Source organism: Lethenteron reissneri, chromosome 27 (genome assembly GCF_015708825.2).
Source record: "Lethenteron reissneri isolate LAM-NWPU_2019-01 chromosome 27, ASM1570882v1, whole genome shotgun sequence".
Lineage (NCBI taxonomy): Eukaryota > Metazoa > Chordata > Hyperoartia > Petromyzontiformes > Petromyzontidae > Lethenteron > Lethenteron reissneri.
Window position 1 is genome coordinate 3,761,818 of NC_083805.1, and position 23,561 is coordinate 3,785,378.

At 46.4% G+C, this 23,561-nt stretch overlaps 1 protein-coding gene across 1 annotated transcript; it reads right to left on the reverse strand.

Moving 5' to 3' along the window:
• Nucleotides 1-1,258: 1,258 nt before the first annotated feature.
• Nucleotides 1,259-4,919, reverse strand: UBC (ubiquitin C). The gene is made up of 2 exons (XM_061561141.1): nt 4,769-4,919; nt 1,259-3,780 (listed from the first exon to the last, which is right to left on the reverse strand). Exon 2 carries the CDS (start codon nt 3,770-3,772, stop codon nt 1,487-1,489), a length of 2,286 nt encoding a protein of 761 aa, XP_061417125.1. The 5' UTR covers nt 3,773-3,780; nt 4,769-4,919; the 3' UTR covers nt 1,259-1,486.
• Between the last annotated feature and the right edge of the window lie 18,642 nt (nt 4,920-23,561).

Genomic DNA, 23,561 nt, shown 5'->3' on the forward strand with positions numbered 1-23,561 from the left:
CCTTCCGATGTTAGGAAGCCACTGGAGCTATGCACTTTAAATCTAGATTGAAAACTCACTAAATTACAATTGCTTTTTGTTTAGTTGTACTTCCCTGCATCTACGTACGGTGCGAAAGACGTTCAACATACATACTCTATTATTGACTTTTGGTGTTTGTGCAGCATGCCCAGATGTAACCCTGGTGGTAAGTTATTCTTTATTTGACCAGGATCGTATCGATACATAATACCACGATCATTCGCACGGCCACATATGTCCCCACATGACGCTGGCAGGAATTGTTGCACAATTGCAATGTGATTTGTCCCATTGAGAGGTGAGTGGGGTAAAGAAGGTGCAGTCGAAATATCTCCAAGGCGCCGCGGTGGCGAGATATTAACCTCACCTGGTATATAGGTCGTGAATCTGATCCCAATCCCGACCTTGACGCCTGTATTGTTTGCATCTCTTCCCGTAGTTGCTTGTATTTTTCTCCAGTTCCTCTCCACATTTGAAACGTGCTTGAGTATTGGGACTGCTCTAAATGTCCACATCAGCCACTTCGTTGAGCTATCATTTATGGCCAGGTTGCTTCTAAGAGCTATATAGTTCAGTGGGCCTTACCTGGTAATTATTTTAAGTGGCGTTTAGTTGATCTCGGTGCAGTAATAGCATGCGTCTTATCTACAACCCACACAAATGCGCTTCTCGATTCGCACTCTTTGGAGGATGTTTGCAAACCACTAGTCCAATTGTCAATGGGGGGAGGGAGAATACCTAAAAATTTACTTTGAACGAATCACTGGAGTTTTATTAAGTTTGTATGACCATGAGGGTGCATAACATATGCATGCGATGTTCACCAAGTGCAAAATTCCAGATTTTAATGTAAATTCACATCTGGAAAAACCTTTCCGTGTTAAAGCTGCAAATATAACCCTCCTGCTCCAATGGACCCAGCTTTCCAGAAAAAAAATAGGGTTGGACCCGACCAATTCAACCTCCACCTAAAAAAATTGTTCCAAACACCTTACAAATTGTACTTTAGAAAAACTCGACACCGTGCCTCGGGGCTGCTACTTAAGCATGTAAATCAATTTAAATTTTATCTTGAATTTCAAGCCTTACCTGTAATTTGCCAGTTTTTTCACGGTACAGTACTCGACAAAGACCAATGCTACATAGTTCCAGACCTTGCAGAAAGTCTCCCATTGTACCAGTCCATGGGGGTTTAATGAAACCTGATCATTTCAAATATTTAAAAGCAAAAACAGAATCCATTCACCATAAATCTTTATTATTTATAATGCACAAACATAAAGTACTTTCGGCATCTAGTGCGTATAGATTAGTGGAAATCCAATGTTAAGGAATCGTTTGCTATAACTCCATGCAACATGTAATATATACTAGAGTTGCACAATCTGTAAAAAATGTTAACCTTTTTAAAATTATGCTGGAATTAAGACATTTAGCCAGGAATGTCGAAGGTAATTTGCTAATTTTAAATGCCCCCACGGAGACGCAGGACCAGGTGGAGGGTGGATTCTTTCTGGATGTTGTAGTCGGACAGCGTGCGGCCATCTTCAAGCTGCTTGCCCGCGAAGATCAGTCGCTGCTGGTCAGGAGGAATGCCTTCCTTGTCCTGGATCTTGGCCTTCACGTTCTCAATGGTGTCACTTGGCTCCACCTCCAGGGTGATGGTCTTGCCCGTCAGGGTCTTCACGAAGATCTGCATGCCACCACGGAGACGCAGGACCAGGTGGAGCGTGGATTCTTTCTGGATGTTGTAGTCGGACAGCGTGCGCCCATCTTCCAGCTGCTTGCCTGCGAAGATCAGTCGCTGCTGGTCGGGAGGAATGCCTTCCTTGTCCTGGATCTTGGCCTTCACGTTCTCGATGGTGTCACTTGGCTCCACCTCCAGGGTGATGGTCTTGCCCGTCAGGGTCTTCACGAAGATCTGCATGCCACCACGGAGCCGGAGGACCAGGTGGAGGGTGGATTCTTTCTGGATGTTGTAGTCGGACAGCGTGCGCCCATCTTCCAGCTGCTTGCCTGCGAAGATCAGTCGCTGCTGGTCGGGAGGAATGCCTTCCTTGTCCTGGATCTTGGCCTTCACGTTCTCGATGGTGTCACTTGGCTCCACCTCCAGGGTGATGGTCTTGCCCGTCAGGGTCTTCACGAAGATCTGCATGCCACCACGGAGCCGGAGGACCAGGTGGAGGGTGGATTCTTTCTGGATGTTGTAGTCGGACAGCGTGCGGCCATCTTCCAGCTGCTTGCCCGCGAAGATCAGTCGCTGCTGGTCGGGAGGAATGCCTTCCTTGTCCTGGATCTTGGCCTTCACGTTCTCAATGGTGTCACTTGGCTCCACCTCCAGGGTGATGGTCTTGCCCGTCAGGGTCTTCACAAAGATCTGCATGCCACCACGGAGACGCAGGACCAGGTGGAGCGTGGATTCTTTCTGGATGTTGTAGTCGGACAGCGTGCGCCCATCTTCCAGCTGCTTGCCTGCGAAGATCAGTCGCTGCTGGTCGGGAGGAATGCCTTCCTTGTCCTGGATCTTGGCCTTCACGTTCTCGATGGTGTCACTTGGCTCCACCTCCAGGGTGATGGTCTTGCCCGTCAGGGTCTTCACGAAGATCTGCATGCCACCACGGAGCCGGAGGACCAGGTGGAGGGTGGATTCTTTCTGGATGTTGTAGTCGGACAGCGTGCGGCCATCTTCCAGCTGCTTGCCCGCGAAGATCAGTCGCTGCTGGTCGGGAGGAATGCCTTCCTTGTCCTGGATCTTGGCCTTCACGTTCTCGATGGTGTCACTTGGCTCCACCTCCAGGGTGATCGTCTTGCCCGTCAGGGTCTTCACGAAGATCTGCATGCCACCACGGAGACGCAGGACCAGGTGGAGGGTGGATTCTTTCTGGATGTTGTAGTCGGACAGCGTGCGGCCATCTTCCAGCTGCTTGCCCGCGAAGATCAGTCGCTGCTGGTCGGGAGGAATGCCTTCCTTGTCCTGGATCTTGGCCTTCACGTTCTCGATGGTGTCACTTGGCTCCACCTCCAGGGTGATCGTCTTGCCCGTCAGGGTCTTCACGAAGATCTGCATGCCACCACGGAGACGCAGGACCAGGTGGAGGGTGGATTCTTTCTGGATGTTGTAGTCGGACAGCGTGCGGCCATCTTCCAGCTGCTTGCCCGCGAAGATCAGTCGCTGCTGGTCGGGAGGAATGCCTTCCTTGTCCTGGATCTTGGCCTTCACGTTCTCGATGGTGTCACTTGGCTCCACCTCCAGGGTGATGGTCTTGCCCGTCAGGGTCTTCACGAAGATCTGCATGCCACCACGGAGACGCAGGACCAGGTGGAGGGTGGATTCTTTCTGGATGTTGTAGTCGGACAGCGTGCGGCCATCTTCCAGCTGCTTGCCCGCGAAGATCAGTCGCTGCTGGTCGGGAGGAATGCCTTCCTTGTCCTGGATCTTGGCCTTCACGTTCTCGATGGTGTCACTTGGCTCCACCTCCAGGGTGATGGTCTTGCCCGTCAGGGTCTTCACGAAGATCTGCATGCCACCACGGAGACGCAGGACCAGGTGGAGGGTGGATTCTTTCTGGATGTTGTAGTCGGACAGCGTGCGGCCATCTTCAAGCTGCTTGCCCGCGAAGATCAGTCGCTGCTGGTCGGGAGGAATGCCTTCCTTGTCCTGGATCTTGGCCTTCACGTTCTCGATAGTGTCACTTGGCTCCACCTCCAGGGTGATGGTCTTGCCCGTCAGGGTCTTCACGAAGATCTGCATGATTAAATCTGAAATAAAATAGAAAGACAACCCCTATCCGGTTATTCCCCTTGAAAACACTTCAACATTTTTCAAACCCTTTCATTTCCGCTTTCACAACACAGTACAACACTGCTCTGTATTGCCCAATAAAGATACAGCAACAGCGCTAAGTTCAAGGGTCAAGTTGAATGACGTTCAGCGTTCTTGTTAAACCAGTTGAGTCACTCCGGCATCCGCCGCCACTCCCAACCCCCAAATTAATTGCATCGTCAGCTTTCCCGTTTGTACAAAGTGTTCAAATGTAGAGGGGGGGGGGGGGATACACTTTTTTTATTCTACCAGGTTAGGCCCAATATGTTAACAATAACAAACAGTATTTTAGGATTTGTATAAAGAAAACATATTTTTTTATAAAATGGTGACAGCCAATAAATATGGCGTCTCATGTTCATCTTGTTTCAACTAAAAAAGGTTTTTATAGTTAACGTATTGTATACACGGTATTTTATAACTACGCAAAACCTATTATTTTTAACGGTGTAGTTTGTTACAAATTAATAACTACGCAAAACCTATTATTTTTAACGGTGTAGTTTGTTAAAAATTAAAAAGAAACAATTACAAACGATTACCTCTACATCGCATAACCGGGCGGCGAAAGAAAAAAAAAACCCATGACGCAGCAAACGGGCAGACGTTATTCAAAAAAGTCACGTTTCATAACGTTACAAACAGAACGCTCAACCCAAGACAAACATTAATACGCTTAACGACAACGTATAAAGCAGTAAAAACATCGTAAAAACCTTTCGTTTAATTAAAGGAACAATTTTAATTTCACCTCAGACGCGACGGCATTTCGACTTAAAATGGCGTCGCGGCCGAAGCTTCACAAGCGCCAAACTCTCTCCGCCCCAACCAACGCGTCAAACAACTTCCACCTCCCCCCACGGGCATCGCGATCTCCAACAAAATATCGTTAACATTCGAAATAATGTTTACCTCAGAACTGACCGTTTTGGGTGCACGAAGCGGCGAAAGAAACTCCTCGCGCAGACGCTGAGAGAACGGATCGGCGAAGGAGGAAAAAAGCAGTTCGGTTATGGAGGACGGCGGCACCGCGGTCGGTTTATATAGCGCCGCGTGTATCCATCCGCTTTTGTCTTGCGCGGCGGCGGAGGCGTCTGCGGCGGCGTCACCTGCCGAGGGCTACGCTCGCTCCCCATTGGCTGACGGTCGCGATCACGCGCCAATCACGCGCGCGTACGTGGGCGTCGGTGGGGATTCTTTTTTTTGGTGTCATTCTGTTTGTCAGCATTAATTAAAAGCCACCACAATTTCGCAGCGTCATCGTCGTTTGTTCTGCCGTCAAACCGGTTGTGACAAGAGCGGGCAGCCTGGTAGTTCACGTTAGGCGGTGTTAGCGCTACGAACCCCGGCAACACCGGTTGCGATTATCTGAACCGGTTCGGGGCCCCCGTTCCTCCAGCTTCAAACGAGTAACCTGGTGGCGGTGTGTCGTAAACATCGCCACTGGGGAGACAAAGGCGGCCGGGACGTGGTGCTCGCCAGCCACCCCCTCGTGTGTCGTGCCGGCCTTCATAGGTGCTCGCTCACAGCACTTGCCCCAAACAGTCTGTTAAGGCGACACGGGGTTATGTGTCTGGGTTGTGACATAAGGACACCGATACAGTCGATTATTATGTTTAGTTCAATGAAGGGACCTGGTTCAATGAGTCACCATTCAACAACAACAACACCCCCCACCCAGCAACCACCATCCATTCACGACGAAGTTGTTGAAGTGACAAAATCGCTCAAAAACGCGACACACTCGTCGTCAACACCTGTACAATATACCGTGGCCTTAAAAGGGCAAAACACGCATGATATGCGAAGTTCCGGGTAAATGGCAACTTCTTCAAAGTACATCGTTTACAGTGAAATGTGGTAACTAGGGTTTACTGAAAATGTGGAAAATAATACCCGCTCACAAGGGGTAGTTTTTTTATTTGTTACTAAATAGATGGCCAGTCCAAGGGGAAACCCCCTCATAATTTAAGGAACACTGCAAACAATCGTCTGTAAGTGATGTCCTTCTCAAATGCGTATTGAGGTGGTACTAGCACATTAACTGCCCTGTGCCAGTGGCGAAACTCCACAATTGTATGTCGGGTGCGAGTGTATTCATATGACAACCACAGTCTTCCCATGCACATAGTGGTACGTATTTCTTTTATCGACCACGGAGTGATGATGGGCCGAGCCAACAACCCTCAATCATGGGTCGCTCGCTCTACCGCTGAGCCACATGGCAGGACAATAGACAAAGATCCCCCATAAAGGCCACGCAGGCTGTTGGGGCAAGTGCTTTCAGCGAACACTTATGAAGACCGATGAGGAAGTGGTGTAGCCAGAACTACACGCGGCTGCCTTTACTCGTTTAAGGCCGAGTAGACCTAGGGGAGGACCAGGTCCGGTTGAGATGTTCGCCACTGGTGTTAGTCGTGGCCCGGGAGTCGAACTCTGACCCCCGAGTTCATCAGTGGGCAAACCACTGCGACAAAGCTCGACTGATACAGAATGTGAATTCCAGAATATTCCTGTACTCGACATATCCCTGTATACGGCATCATGCCACTCTTTATTGCTGTAATCATACCCACCACAATACTACGGTAGATTCTACAGCCATCACACAAGAGTTGATGATTGAAAGGTAGCGGGGGGAGGGTGTTGAATAGCTAAATCATATAACCAAGATTTGAAGTTTTCGTGACTGCAAGAATTCATACTCTCTGGGTTTTTCGGTAAAGTCACGTAGGTAAAAACTTCAAATATATTAAATCACGACGTTTCGGAGGCAACACAAGCTTCCGTCTTCAGGTGGAACCGTCACAACAAAATTATTTTTTTACCTACGTGACTTTACCGAAAAAACCAAAGAGTATCATATAACTTGTCACGAACCCACATGCTTGACATCGAATTACATTATGGGACCTCTAATTACAGCCACCAGCAGCAAACCTTTATAGCTTCGCCACCATCACGATTGGTTAATCTCTTCCGTGACCATTAACCGTGCGTTATAGTCGATGACTCAGTGGCGTGATGACTACAAATAGTGAATAATAACAATTGTCACCAACCACACCCGGAGGAGCAAAGAGAATGACGTAAATTATTTGCATTCACCGTACATTCTCAAATACCGCATTAAAGTGCCATGCAAGATGTGACATTGGTGACATCAGAAACTTGAGGTACTACTAGGTACTACAATATTAGAACTACTGCAAGTGACTTTACCGAAAGAACCAAAGAGTAATTCCTGCAGTCACGAAAGCTTCAAATAAAATATTAGAACTAGTTTTTACTAGTATACGGTATATGGTTGGATGCTTTTATTTTATTTTTCTTATCCAAAACCTATTATCCGTGACCCTATTATCCACAATTATCCGCGGATTTTTGTTTATACTTTGAGGAACGTAATGTAATGTAGAATAATGTAATATACATTACGTGCGACTGCAGATTGGAAAACAAGAATAGCTGGCTGGGTCATGTAGCAGTAGACGAAATGTAGCCGAATCTCGCCGGTGAAAGATACCGTAACGACGTATGATTTTTCCGTGGAAAGTCCCACCGAGACTCTCAATATTCTTCGTTCCGTGGGGGATTGTTGGCCAATTCCAATGAATTCGTGATTCGTGGGAGGAAACCAGAGGAGAGACTCACGCATTTGAGCGGTTATGCAACGGTGGTGGTGGTCGTACATTGAACAAACATGCAAACTGGTGGAGGGCTTAAACAATCTCAAACAAAGCTGGCTTTAGCTACCGTGTCCAGATCTGACGAAATCCGGCGTATTCAGGGTGATCTGGTCATCATGTGCACACGTGGGTTTTACGTGGCAACGGGAAGATGTTAAATCATGTGGTGTCGTGGCAGAATTTGACTTATCTAATCCATAAAAAATGTACTAGAATAGAAATAATGTACGTTGTCGGAAAGGGTGTTTCCGATGGGGTTTTAAATAAACGATGACGGTATATACGGTATTTAAAAAAACACGTGGTACGGTGTATATCTCAAACTAGATTCGAAGCTTTCGTGACTGCAGGAATTACACTTTGGTTCTTTCGGTAAAGTTACGTAGAAAATAAAATAAAATCATAATATAATACGACGTTTCGGTTGCAACACAAGCAGCCATCATCAGGTAAGAATTAATGATAAAACACAGACACGACAACATGTTGATGGTTGCTCGTTGCAACCGAAACGTATTCTATTATTTTATTTTCTACGTGACTTTACCGAAGAACCAAAAGGTGTAAATCTCTTTAAATGTTAAGTATCCTACACGCAGTGTAATACAATATTTTAAAATCACGTGTATCGATGTGCCCCGCGTTCTACTTGTAGTAATTATCGGTGGACAGAGACGAGGTTACACAAATAAACTCGCCCATTATTTTAACTACCGCACCAAAGGTGCATCTATTCGAACCTGCGATCTCGAATGTAGGGCTGCAAGTCCAGCACTGCATTGATAATTAAAACCATCAACACCGCCACATCATGGTATCATTTGGCACTGGTCGCCATGCCATCTCGTGACCCAGATAATGTTTGTTAGAACCGCAAACACAGCTGCAGGATAAGCCATGAATTGTGGCTATTCATCGAACTCTGGCGTCTTGCCATCGAACGCGCCCGAACGATGGTTTCTGATTAAGATATCTCGCCTAGATATAAATAAAGTTGATCGGGACCGTAGCTTCGTCTTATTTTCTATAGTTTTTGTTAAATAACACCCCCCTCCCTCCCTCCCAACTACTTTACCCGTACAGGAATAGAGATTTGTAACAAACATATACGTAATGCGTTTTTGCAATCCGTTCCAAATGTAGGTCATTCATTCGTGAGTCTGTGGGCGGCACTTGGAAGGTGGCGGAGCGGTGGCGCAGCGGTTAGCGCCACGAACCTGGGCCTCCTCCCCCTAAGTCGACTCAGCCTCAAATGAGTACCCGGTACGGTGTGTGAACATCGCCGGGGGGGGGGGGCGGGGGGAGACGAAGGCGGCCGGGGCGAGGTGCTGTCCACCCACCCCCTCGCGTGTCATTCCGGCCTTCGTAGGTGCTCGCTAACAGCACTTGCCCCAGCAGTCTGTTGAGCCTACACGGGATCCCTTTGCCTTTGGAGCTTGTACGGTGGACGTGGGGTGGGGGTTGTGGGGAGGGGCGAGTTGGAAGTCGGGGGGGCGGGGCGAGTTGGGAGTCGGGGGGCGGGGCCAACCCCAAATTGGGCGGCGCTCGCGCGGACGAGTGGGAATGTGGCCCCGAGGGGGGGAGGGAGGGGGTGGTAGAGAGTAGAGGGGGGCGGGGTTACTCGGAAGCCCATTTGAGTAGGCGGGGCCTATCTGGGCGGAGCCAAACGCCTCCGAGCAGCCAATCGACTCGCTTTGCGCAGTCCACACCGCCGCGCCCATTGGTCGAGCCTGTTGCTGGGCAGAGGCGTCCTCGAATTCTCCAGCGCGCTTTTGCCGTGGCCGCGAATCTGATTGGTGGGGCGCGCCTCGGTCGCCGGTGGGGAGCCGTCGCGCTATTGGCTGGCGACCGACAGTGCGCGCTACGTAATGCAAAAAGCGGGTTACTGCGGTATATTTTTTTGGTTGTTGTTGTTGCCGGCACTGGTACTACCCTGCATATTTAATGTTATTTACTTGCCTTAGAAGCAACGCACAAGCACACTCGCAATGAATAAAAACGGCACGCGAATGCATTCACGAAACAATGTGTTCCGCGCGTTTTCGCTCGAGCAAAAAGCTTAAGCTGGTTGCCAAGTGTCTATGCCCAATGGTCGAATAATAAGTCATGCCCCACTTGTATCTTGACTTAAAGCTTTCGTGACTGCAGGAATGCATATTCTTTGGGTCTTTCGGTAAAGTCACGTAGATATGTTCAAAGAAAATAAAACTTACGACGTTTCGATCGCAACAAGCGGTCGCCACTTGTTTTAGTGGCATTAAAGTTCCCGCAAAAATGTAAATGTACATTTACTATTGTACCTTGCTGCAAACTAATGTACGTGCAACATATATAATCTATCATTCCTGGTCGTAATTTCCCTCAAAATAGGGATGTAAACGTTATTTTGTTCTCCAATTTGTGTGGTTTAGCTTCAGATTTAACTAACAGATAAGCGCAAACCACATTCGTCAATCTATGTCGTCATTCTCTTCATATTTGTTTAAAGAAATAATAAAAACATGTTTGCCACAAGGGATTGGCTCTTTCGAATGCTTTGTCTCCACTACCGCCTGACAACAGCGTTGCTGAACGTTAATAGGTTAGCTGTGGTCGGCCTAATTAGTGCGGATTAACGCACTAATTAGACCAACCACATCTTTATACTTTAATACTGTCGTGATAAGTCGGTAATTCAATAAAACCAGCCTCTGTTGACAAGAAAAGTCAACATATTTTGAGAGTGGTGTGCACAGGACTCATGAACAAAGCCCTAAGGGGAGAATACATTGCAGTATGAGTCAATCGTGATTATTAAAACACGTTTTAATACTTCTCAATAACCCTAAAGTCAACCAAAATAGCGCTACTATGCCATATAAAGAGTAAATAACTGCACTGTAAAACTATACAAGATTTACAGCTCACACAACACTAATCTCAGATAATTATTTTGCTTGTGGTACAATTTGCTTGGTTGAGAACTCCCGGCCATTTATGTTCATGTGACATTCAACATTTGCCTCAATATGCTGTGCATGAAACATGAATGGCCAGATTTAAATAAAGATAACATGCAATATATATACTGGACTGGAAGCCAATGTTTCGTGGCGGACTGTCATATACTTTTTTTTAATGCAACTCCATTCCAGTTGTTTTGTATGACTAATGCTTTTTTCTATGTATAGAGGGTGTGTGTGGCTACATGGAGATCGATATTAATGAGGTTTATCAACCCACATTGTAGGTTTATTGGAATGTGTCCCACAAGTTGGATTCAAAAGTAAAGGAGACGGGAAAAAAATGTGCTGTCGGATGTTGGCCACGTGTTAGTGGTTTTCTTTTGCTGTTACAATTTTGTTCCAAAAGTGTGCGTATGGTTACGCTTAGGTTGTTTATTCATAAAGCAGAGGTGGCATTTGTTATTTGCCTATGTGACCAAATCTAAACTAAACCAACATTTTTTTAAATTTTACCAGATAAGGCTCACTAAGCAATATAGCTCTTTTTCAGAAGCGACCTGGCCACAAACGATAGGTTAACGAAGTGTCATCATGTGAACAATGATACTCTTAAGCGCATGTTTCTAAATGTGGGGAGAACATGCAAACTCCAAATATACAGCAGGCGTTAGGGTCAGGATCGAATCCATGACCTCCTGTATACCTTGCGAGGCAGGTAACATCTCCTAGCCACCGTGATGATGATGAGAGAGAGACACCTCCAACTCCGCATATACAGCAGGCGTCAGGGTCGAATCCACGATCTCCTGTATACCAGGCGAGGCAGGTAACATCTCCAAGCCACCGTAAAGGTGCCCAATCTCGTCAGATCTCAATAGCCAAGCAACGGTGAGCCTGGTTAGCACTTGGATGTGAGATGACCAAGGTCTTCCAGGTGATTTAGGGCAATCACCGTGGCGAGATGTTAACTACCTCGCCTGGTATACAGAAGTTGTGGGTTGGATCCCGACCCTGACTCCTGTTTATTTGGAGTTTGCATGGTCTTCCCCGTGGTCCCGTGGATTTTTCTCCAGATCCTCCGTTTTTCCCTCCACATTTAGAATTTAGAATCAACATGCGTGAATGGTATTTATCTGCTATAAATTTCCATCATAACCCACTTCGTTGAGCTATTGTTTGTGGTTAGGTCGATTCTGAAAACGAGCTATATAGCTCAGTGGGCCTTACCTGGTGAAATAAAAATGTGTTAAGTTTCGTCACCTTCTTGTTTGGGTGGTGAGGTTTTGTCTGGGATTTGGCCAAGCACCTCAACAATGGGACAGTTGCACTCTGCTCAAATAATCTGGTGACGAAGTGAGCCTTTCTTACGTAAATTATTGGCATTGTTAATTCATATCCCGGCAATACTCTCTTTAAGCCACGTGTCCTCAAATTCTCGCATTACCCACCTTTCCATGTTTACCAATAATCTTATGTAATGCACAATTTAATTGAAATCTCTCTTGGATTTAATGTAAGTAAATAAGTGAAAGTCACGTCGGAATGAATAGTAATAAAAAAAAATTGACTTCAATAGTCGAATAATAACTCATGCCCCACTTGTATCTTGACTTAAAGCTTTCGTGACTGCAGGTATTCATTTTCTTTGGTTCTTTCGGTAAAGTCACGTAGATAGAAAAAATAATAATACAAGTAAAATTATGAAATAAACTACGACGTTTTGATCACAGCACAAGCGATCTTCTTGTGTTGTGATCGAAACGTCGTAGTTAAAAAAAAAAATTCTACGTGACTTTACCGAAATAACCCAAAACATTAAACCTAGTACTAATAACGCAGCCTAAACTTAGATGAACCGCACACAACTGAAGGACAATGAACCAATGGGTGCAAACACATGAACCGCATTGGCCTCGAGCAATAACTGTGGTTAAAAACAAGCAGCATATGCTGGTGTTGAGTACCGTGGAAGGAGGGATACATTAACAAGAGTAATGGATGCCAGAGGAAAAATACTGTTGTAAAGAAAAACAAATCCATGATCGGTTCGGGAGGAATAAGTGGGTGCAGGAACTGAATACTATTTTAAAATAGCAAATGTAGGCGGTATCGTGGTTGACATCACCACTCGCTTCAAAAAAGGATGCGGATTGTTTTTTTTCAACGAGAAAAAATGATTTATGAATGGAGCGATGGCACCAAATGCCAAGTGTTTTGCGAGTGGCTCTTGGCTGCTGAGAAAGCGTGAGGTGGGGCACTGCGAGGGATTGTGACAGATTGGGGATGCCTTCATCTAGCAGTTGAATGACTGCTACTGCTGTTGGTGAAATACGATCAAACAACCCCCATGACTGACACAGTCTGATGGAGGCCCTCATCTCGCAATGCATTTTCAGAGGGATGTAAATGATTACTAATTATTGAAGATACAATTATGGACAATGAGACAAAGTTAGAAAAAAATCCATCCAAGTGAGTTCTTTTTAATTGGGTTTATGTTGCAAGTTTTGTAAAAACATGCAGAGTGAATTATACTGTTTATAGGTGAGTAGAAAAATGGCATTGGAGCAATGAAAGTTTTTTCACACGAGATATGACACGCGAAATGAATGTACTGTGGAGATGGAACGGGTTTGACGAGGCCGTGCTAGTCTGGGGATAATGAAATCTGCTAGCTCTGCTTTAAGAGCAACGATCACAGAAATAGTAATATCACAAGTATAGTGACGAGAGAGCGTATCGCCACCACTTATTCCATCACCTTGCGAGAGCTAACGTGAAAAATATGAGATAAAACACTAAACACTGCTCTCTCTAAAAACAATGTCATAATAGTCCTGGATTGTTTCAAGAGTGCGTCAGAATGCATTTTTGCTCTTGACTATATTCCCACATCAATGCACCTCGCCTTCACCAACCCACTCTGGTGAAGTATGGTCAAACAGTCCGCGCAGTGTGGGGAGGCCCACATCAGGCGGTGGATTGACAAAATTGCAGTAGGTGAATTGTTCTACCCTTAGTCTAAATATTTCTAAGATAATACTGATGAACAATACTTTGTTAATCCACTGGTTCCATCTCATTGTGGGTTGGTGGACCCACAATGAGATGGTTCCATCTCATTGTGATGGTTCCATCTCATTGTGAGATGGTTCCATCTCATTGTGGTCCACCAACCCTACCAGAAAATCACCAGGCTACAGATGTGTACTCTTTGCACTAAAATCCGCTGGTGGAACAAAATGCATTCCCTTCTGCCACAATTTGGAGGCTGTATTCACCGCAGGGCATCGGAGACTTCTCCGGTTACGCAGCCGTCGCTTTTTAAAATTCTAACAGCGTACGCTCGCACTGTGAATAACATGTTTTTTGGGCAAAGGTGGGCAGGGAGTGGAAATTTCCAAGTCGACATCAAAAAAAGAGGCGAGCTCTCAAAGAAACCCCGGGGGTCTCATTTTGTTTTTTGTTGTTGTTGTTTTGTGCAGAAAACACTTGCGAATTTAATGCCGAGCCAGTCGTCACGGTTCACATCAGAAGTTTGGCAGCTCGAGGTGGCGATCATGAACATGGACCAAGCAATGATGGATACGAGCCACGGAACCCACACTGCCCGAGCTTGTTTATTCGAATGATTTCATGGTGTGAGGGGACACACGCTAACACGGACAGGCTGACACATCTCACCGAAACGAGGCCCTCTGATATAACAGCAGCAGCTAAGCGAGAGGCCTAATTATCTGGCGAAAACTGATTCCGTGACGCAAATTTCCTAAATCACGAAACGCATTTACAACACGCTGATCCGCCGAGGTGCTTTTTTGCTTGCAGGGTTCAGTATTTTAACTCTTACTGTGGGGTAAATGACTTCCAAATCATTCGTCGAGGGGAATTTTCAAATGAAAAATGCTGCGGCAAATTTTGGACGGCGACGATCGATGAACGATGCCCCACTCTTGTGAATAGTGTCACAGGCTATTTAATTTCCAAAGTAATGTAGCAACACATTCATCAACAAGACTGCTCTAGAAGTAAAAATAAGTATAACCCGTAAAAACAAAGTTTTTCACTATAAATCCTTTATATGCGTGGCAGAGAACTTAATATAAAGGATTTAAAATATATATTCGCCTGTGGAGGACGCGGGGATCGATCCCGCGACCTTTGGCATGGGAAGCGAGGGCGCTACCAACTGCGCTACTCCGCCACGGCCTGTGGAGGGGTTACGCTCTGGGCTCTTACACTCTGACGTTCAGCCAAAGCCATGAATGCGTTCTATTTGAATATATGTAAAATAATTTTTTTTTGCCTAAAAAGTGTAAAATTTTGGGAATTTTTTTCACGAACAATAATTGTCTGGCACAACGGGTCTGTGTGGAAAATGTCAGCTCGATTGGATCACGGGAAGTGGGTTAAAAAACGACCGAAAGATTTGCACGGTCCTAAGCAAGCAAGCAAGCACGCAAGCAAGCAAGCAAGCACGCGAACTTAATATAAAGGATTTAAAAATAGGTGACGTTTCAAGCAATGACCCTTCATAACACATCTCAACATCGCCGAACATTTTTTTTCTTTTTAGGGCGGTCTTATTATTTCTGGTTATGCACCCCTGCCAATGTTGTATAGCACACGAAAAAAGCAAATATGTAATGTAATGTAGATTATTACACAGATTTATTTTCTAAAAACAAATTACAGCGTCATATGTATGCCGATGTCAGGGGAAGCTGTATGGAAATACAGTAATGTAATAAATGCGTGTTTACTTTTAATATCAATGTCTCCAACCTTCTAACCGCCTCTCATAAATATACAACGCAGTTCTGTATATTATCAACGTGCATTACCGCTTTATTTCTACACCTTATACATTTGATTGAACAATGACGTAAGCGCACGTTCTTCAAATCGAACAACCGTCAGTGGAAGATTAAAATCACGAAGGAACGATCGGCCAAACCATTCGATGGCTTTTCTCTTTTCAACAAAATACACAATTTTTTTTTTCAGAATCAATATATGTACTGTTTGTGAGCCAACTCAAGTTCAAGTTCATTTATTTGGTAAAGCCCTGTGAGCCATTCGGCTCTTGAATCGGGTGCAACCGCAACAAAGAAAAAAATGAACAAGAAAACATCTTACAGTGACTATGTGCAAACAGAAAATCCAAGAAAAGACAGCAAAATATTACAGAAAAAGCACCGTACACCAACAGTGTGCAAAAATCCCAGTGGGATGCAAGTCAAACAACAACCACAAGACAACTTAGATTAAGGCCATCAGTCTAACTCTGTACTACAACAAACAAACATGGCCAAACCAAAAAACGTTTCGAAAATCACCAAAATAAAGCCATAAAAGCAATGAAACAGTGATCATAGGAACTGTGACCGAATTTTCACAATAAACAACATGTACTACCAAACTCATGCAGCCATAGCTGGCTGCATGAGCCATAGCTGGCTGCATGAGTCACTTCACAACATCAGGAGCAACTCGTGGTAAAAGCCAACTGAGTCGTTGTCTATGCCAGTTATGTAGCAATTTTTTGGGTAATCTCGCAATTTTCAGGGCGCCAATAAGGAGGGATAAGTTTAATACATAGGCTTTCGTGACCAATATTCATAATAAAGGTTTTTGGGTTAGATCGCGTAAGTAGAAATGTGTTGTAACCCTCCACCACCCGACAGCTAGGAAGATTCTGGAAAATCGCCCGATGATGCTGGATGTAATTACCAGCGAAACGTCGTACTCAAATTGTAAATCATGTGGATTTACTCTACAACACACCGGTGAGCTGAAGTCATACCTAATTGCTGCGTTTTGTTTACGTTACAACCCTTACTGGCTGCGTCGGGTGGTGGAGTGTTACGACACATTTATACTTCACGCGATCTAACCCAAAAACCTTTATGGAAGGAAAAGTTGTACTGCCTGGGAACATGAAATACGGTACTCGATTGCGGAGTATGCCTTACTTTGCCATCGGTGCAAAGACGCATCTCATGTTTTCACCAAATCTTCATACCCCCTAAAAAACGATTTCTATGAAACTCACCACGCTGCGCTAACATTGCAAGTGCAAAAGATATGAAGAGTTTTGGGGCTGCTTTATGTAGTTGTCCTTCCCCCAGCACCTTCGATTAACATGGTTGGCCGTGCAGGGTGCGAAACAAGTTCTACGTACGTGCATGCACCATGAACATACCTTCCACAGAGCATGTTTTAACTTCAAAACAATTCACTCTATGCTGCATACCAGTGCGATCAGCGTGAGAATGCGTAAACCTGTGGTGCTCGTGTGTCCACATGAAGATTGCATCCATTCTGTGCGTCCGTGAGTGTTTATGTGCTCAGAATTCGTTGTGCTCAACTTAAATGGAGGCCCACTGTACTGCAGTGTAAGCTTGTTATATGTGGGCTTCAGACCATGACAAAAAATGGCCTGATTCCAGTAACTATGCCACTTTGGGCCAACTTTGGCATTTGGTGGGAAACGTTGGCCCAACGTTCCATGTTTACTGGAATCTTGAGGAGCGATGCCAAAAGGTCTATGACAGAGTGGAGGGGTACATAAAATTTAACTATAAACGATATACTTTTTACCACCAGGTAAAGGCCACTGAGCTTCATAGCTCTTTTCAGAAGCGACCTGGCCACGAACGATCGCCCAACGAAGTGGCTTATCGTGTGGAAATGTATAGCGACCAAATGCTCTAATTGCATGTTTCTAAATGTGGAGGCAAAAACCGGAGGGCTTGGAGAAAAATCCATGCCACCACGGGGAGAGACAGAAAGAGACACGCAAACTCCAAAAATACAGCAAGCATCAGGGCCGGGATCGAACCCACGACTTCCATGTATACCAGGCTAGGTAGTTAACATCTCGCCAATGTGACGAGATGGTCCAGAGGTAGGAATCAAACACTTGTGTTGATGAAAGCTGGCTTGGAGACCACAAGGCTATCAGCCGTGTAAAATTAATTATTAACGCAATTCTGTGCAGTTAAGTTGGGATAAGGTTTCCTAGAATGCTTTGTGCAATAACTGGGTTGTAAATGGATCATTACAAACCCCACGGGGCTCTCAGATGCCGAGAGTGGCCACTGTTCTTCAGAAAAAAAAATCTCCAGCAACACCCATGCACACATTCTTTATTTAAACCAGGTGAAAACCAGTTGAGAGTAAGTCTATTTTTTTCCAAGTGACCCCCGAGGCCACAAAGCAATACAGTGCAAAGTTTCCATGCAAACAAGTCTAATCACAATCAGAAATATAAAATCCAAACAATCAAGAAAAACGCAGTTTATGGATACAAAAATAAACGTAGCTTAATTTTGAAGAGGATAAAATTGGTGTAATGTGCTATGCAGAAGGGCCACTGCCCAAAACGTTACCGATCATATTTTTGTTTCTTTCTAAGGCCACAATGTGTTGAATTTTTTTTATTTGATAGCATAGGTTAAAGCTCAGACAACTTTAACCTATCTGTTCAGAATAACCAGACAATCGCTAGGGCCCTTTTGCAAAATGTTTCCAGTAGCGATGTGATCTTGAAATATAAAAAAACACGCTGGGATTCATGTTTGACTATTTAAAGACACATTGTTACATTCCCAGCACGGGTATATTAAGAATACACTTGCTCATTACGATACAGGCTGACTGGGAATGAGTATTTCCTTTACATAACAGATATGGGACGCTCCTCCCATGAATGAGGGCCATTTCGGTAAATAATAAGATTTCCAGAATTGGGGTCATTATTACATTTGGGAACTTCTTTCGCACCGTACGTAGCCAACCGCGCTAATCGGGAGGTACTGGGATAACACGCACATTTTGAGACTTCGTATAAATTGTGTGGATTTAAACGTAGCACATATTAACCGGATGGTAATTCGTTCAGCGGCTCCCTCCAAATATCTTGGGAGGATCGAAGATTGCTCTGCAGCCACTTCCACGCGGTTCGACATCCGTCGCTTCGGCTGGACATTTATGTTCCACAAGTCATCGTTGTTTTACGTCTTCTTTGGACAACCTCGACCAGCCCCCCCGTCGTCTAACCTTCGACAACAACCTTCGTTCATAATCGGTGATGTTGATACACCGGAGAAGCGTCCAAGTCAGGTGCACATGCACCGGGGGAGGTGAAAATCCCCATGTGTATTTTACGTACATCCTCCACAATGAGGATTGTGTTGTGATATCATATCGGTTTGTGTTCAACTGGGACCCAGATTGAATAGAGAGGGTCTCCTCGCCAAAACACATCTGGCAGCCCACCTGCACAGAATCTGCTGATGAGACCAACGCTTGTATTCATGCTTGTATTTAACCAATGCTGTTGAAATTATGCACTCCCAGAAGGCCTTGTGGCTGATGAGATTTAAATAAACCCACTTATTTTTTTTATTGTGGAGGGTCAGATGCATGTGAAGGAGACTTATTGTCAACTCATTTGTTTTTCATGATATTCATAATAAAGTTTTTGTTTTTGCTAATCCCTTCCAAAAAGCTGTCTTGGCACAAGTCTCCTGAAGGACGCCACTATCTGTTATTTTCTTTGCCATCCTTGGAATTCTCAATGGCCATATAGGCTTTGTAGTCACTTATTAGGAATTGTTATCAGCGGTGACCTTAGGTCTTCTTAGTGATAAACAGGTGGACTGATGATGATTATATTTACTTCACTGTATTATTTGTGTGTGGACAGTGATTACTGAAAGGCCAGTGGTGGGTGGAAGTGTTTAACCACCACTGAGTAGCCATTGGTGCTGCTCTGGCGTTACGATTAGCACACTGGACTTGATATCCACAGGTCTCCCAGAGCAACAGTTACAACAATGGTGCTATTCACGTGCTGTGAAAAAGGGCCGTCTCTCGAAACGTCGCCCATTACACGTTTGCTTTTAACGCCACGGTGTTATTGACGAACGTGTTGAGTCTGTGGTTGTTGGAATTATTGCTTTCGTCCAATTGCCAGTGCAGAGGTATCACCGAGTAATTTGTTTTCGTTGAAACAAACGTGCTCGTTACTTAAAATCCCCCCCCCCCCGTACCCGCCTGTGTCCACCCAGCAGTTCAAATGGGTTCACCCCGGTGTGTGGTTGGGAGAACAAGTGTGGGTCCTCTCCACCTCTTCAAAGACTTCTGGTCAACGTCGAACAGGAGATATGACCCGCCAGAGGGTCTCTCTGAAACTCCCTGCAGGCGGGGTGGCCACCAACCCCACCCCACACCAGCAAGTGGCGTGAGCAAGCAATTTCAGGGCTGCACCCGAAGCCTTTTGTGCAACCTTTACCTGGTCGTCTGCGACTGCACGCTAGGATTTCACGATGAGCTCAAAGGTGGCTTGGGTGCGGACACCGGCGGCTCCTCTCAGGTGTCACCGTGGCACCTTCTGCGTCGCAATCATCGTTAGCGTCGTCGGCAAAGCCCTCGCCTTTGCAGCGGAGTGCGCGTTTGGCTACGAAACTTCGGACTTTACACCTCAGATTGTGGTCTCAGCAAGAGCCAGACGCTGGGGCATTGGGTTTATTCCTGAGGGACGAATGTGGGGGCTGATACTTTGAGAGGCAGACAAGGGCGGGCTTTTATTTCTTATTCATAATCAGTGGGGTTTTTTTGCATCGAAAAGCGTAGCTTATGCAAAGTGCATCTCAGCACGTTGCACAATCCGCAACACAACCGTGCCATTGGGCCCTTCTTCGTAGCACATTTCAGTTTTCATAAGCCACAAGTGAGAGATTCCATCCGAAGGCAGTTAAAATCCGGACACTATTGCACAATGGACAAAACCAGCATTAGGAGCTGCACGGAAACAATTCAGTTTTGAAAGCAGAAAGTTACTCGGCTAACAAAAAAAAAACCGTGCAATTTTGGATCGAACCGGTTATTTTTCCCACTTCGTAGAAACCCAGCGATTGCAAAAATGTTTAAAAAAAAGTTAAACACAAAAACCTGATCACACATTGTACAGCACAGACGCTAACACGTTTAGCATGAGGAAACTGTTAGGGTTGCCACATTTTCCACTGTAGACCAAAGCTGGACATATTTCTAAGTCAGCCTATGTCTACAATCATATCTATGCAGTGCGCTGTCGTGATAGTGTTCAATACAATGGAAGATCTCGGTACAATCAACTGTTGCCACCTGAACACAGCGATCAATTGCTCGACCGTCCGGATTTTAATCCGGACAGCTGGTGACCCGAGAGACAAGTAGACACGAGTCATGGGTTCGATCCTAACCCTGACGCCTGTATGTTTGGTATACAGGTCGTGGGTTCGATCCTAACGCCTATATATTTGGTATCCAGGAGTTCGTGTGTTCGATCCTGACCCTAACGTCTGTATATTTGGCATACAGGAGGTCGTGGGTTCGATCCTGACCCTGACGCCTGTATGTTTGGTATACAGGAGGTCGTGGGTTCGATCCTGACCAGGATGCCTGTATATTTGGTATACAGGAGGTCGTGTGTTCGATCCTGACCCTGATGCCTGTATATTTGGTATACAGGAGGTCGTGGGTTCGATCCTGACCAGGATGCCTGTATATTTGGTATACAGGAGGTCATGGGATCGATGTTGACCCTGACGCCTGTAAATTTGGTAAACAGGTCGTGGGTTCGATCCTAACGCCTGTATATTTGGTATCCAGGAGTTCGTGTGTTCGATCCTGACCCTAACGTCTGTATATTTGGCATACAGGAGGTCGTGGGTTCGATCCTGACCCTGACGCCTGTATGTTTGGTATACAGGAGGTCGTGGGTTCGATCCTGACCCTGACGCCTGTATGTTTGGTATACAGGAGGTCGTGGGTTCGATCCTGACCCTGACGCTTGTATAATTGGCATACAGGAGGTCGTGAGTTCGATCCTGACTATGTGACGCCTGTTGTATATTTGGAGTTTGCATGTTCTCCCCCATATTTAGAAACATGCGCTTAAAATGAGAAAAGGTTTTTCCCCCTTTTTTCAGGCAACAAAAAACACCTTTTACAAGGAATCATGTCTGCATTAACCACAATACTTGTGGTCAGAATGCAAAAAAAAACATACTCTGATAATATATGCATTGTCTTTGAAACTGATTGGTCCAGACCAGAGACAGCTTTCTTTTGAGCCTCGTCTCAAACGGTATTAGACCAGAAAAAGGGGGGGAAAAAACCTCTTCTCATATCTTGGTACTGGCAAAGGAGGTCCCATGATGCGCTTAAGAGTATTTAGTTCTCTCCACCGGGTGGAACAGATGAGCCCCACCAGCTACTGCACTCGCTTTAGGCCGAGTCGGCCTCGGAGATGACATCACGCGAGACGACAGCGCCGCCAAGTGGAAGCAGATGCCATCAAAGCAGTCTTGTACTCGGGTGAGCATGAGCAAAATTAACACGCGTCTTTTCCCATATCTCTATGTCCCTCCAAGCATTTTCTATACATCCCATCAGGCACGCTGTCTTCTGGGTGTGCATTTCAGTGGCGTTGAATCAACGCCAGAAAACCTCTGGATATGTTTTGCACACAGCGCGTTTTTTTGTGTGGAAGATTTGCTGGTTTATCCAGGATGTTTCTGTTGCGCGTCGTCGCTTTAAGATGTTCTCCGTTCATATTTTGTTTGTTGCGGTTGCACCTGACTCAAGAGCCGCATGGCTCACAGGGCTATACCAAATAAATGAAATTTGAAAAAACTTGATTTCAAATAATGCGATGCACAAAGCATCTTTTTTTTTATATGGCTGGACAGATAAGGGAAGGAGGCGAATTGTTTGCTTGCTAAGTTACTTTATATCCTCCATAAAGACGCTCATGATTTTCTGCTGGGCAGAAATTCGTTCGTGGTTGATGAAATGTCATATCTGCATCCAACGATGGCTGTCACGGACAGAAACGCTTCAGGTAAAAGGGAGAAGCCACCGCAAAGTGATGAAGAAACTGAACTCATTTGGCAATTAAGAGATGTCGTTGGGAAACATATCAGTACCGGAACAAGGTGAAGAGGGTGCAACTGAGATCAGATGTGGAATAAAGGGAGCATGACCAATGGGCTACCCTTGTGGGAAGAGTATTCAAGAAGACTTCAGGTCACAAGAGTCAAAGTCTCCTGTTCCAATGTATCCCGTCTTCAATCCTCGTACTCTGCCTCGTACCGAGATCACTCCTGACTTGTTATTCCCCTCTTATTCCCTTTCCGCTGTCCTCACACTCCCGTAATCTGACTCCTCTCCCCCTCTCCTCTCGCAATCCGCGTATCCCCATGCCCCACTGTCGATCTCAATGTCTCCGGTCAATTCCGCCACCAATCCTCTTTGCTCTCTCTTCTCTGACGTCCTCTGTCCATCCCCGGCCTCCTCCTCCTCCTGCTGCTGCCTCGTACCCCGAGCCACCCTGGTCTGCGTTACCACCCCCCTCGTGCCCACCCCGCCCACCCCCCCACCACTCACCGTCCCACCCCCCACCACTCACCGTCCCACCCCCCACCACTCACCGTCCCACCCCCACCACTCACCGTCCCACCCCCCACCACTCACCGTCCCACCCCACCACCCCCACCACTCACCGTCCCCACCCACCACTCACCGTCCCCCCCCCACTCACCACCCCCCACCACTCACCGTCCCCCCCCACCACTCACCGTCCACCCCCCACCACTCACCGTCCCACCCCCCACCACTCACCGTCCACCCCCCAACACTCACCGTCCCCCCCTCCCCACCACTCACCGTCCCCCCCCCCCACCACTCACCGTCCCCCCCCACCACTCACCGTCCCCACCCCACCACTCACCGTCCCCACCCCACCACTCACCCCCCCCCACCACTCACCGTCCCCCCCCACCACTCACCCCCCCCCACCACTCACCGTCCCCCCCCACCACTCACCCCCCCCCACCACTCACTGTCCCCACCCCTCACCGTCCCCCACCACCACTCACCCCCCCCCCCCACCACTCACCGTCCCCCCCCCCACCACTCACCGTCCACCCCCCCCATCACTCACCGTCCCCCACCAATCACCGTCCCCCCCCCCACCACTCACCCCCCCCCCACCACTCACCGTCCCCCCCCCACCACTCACCGTCCCCC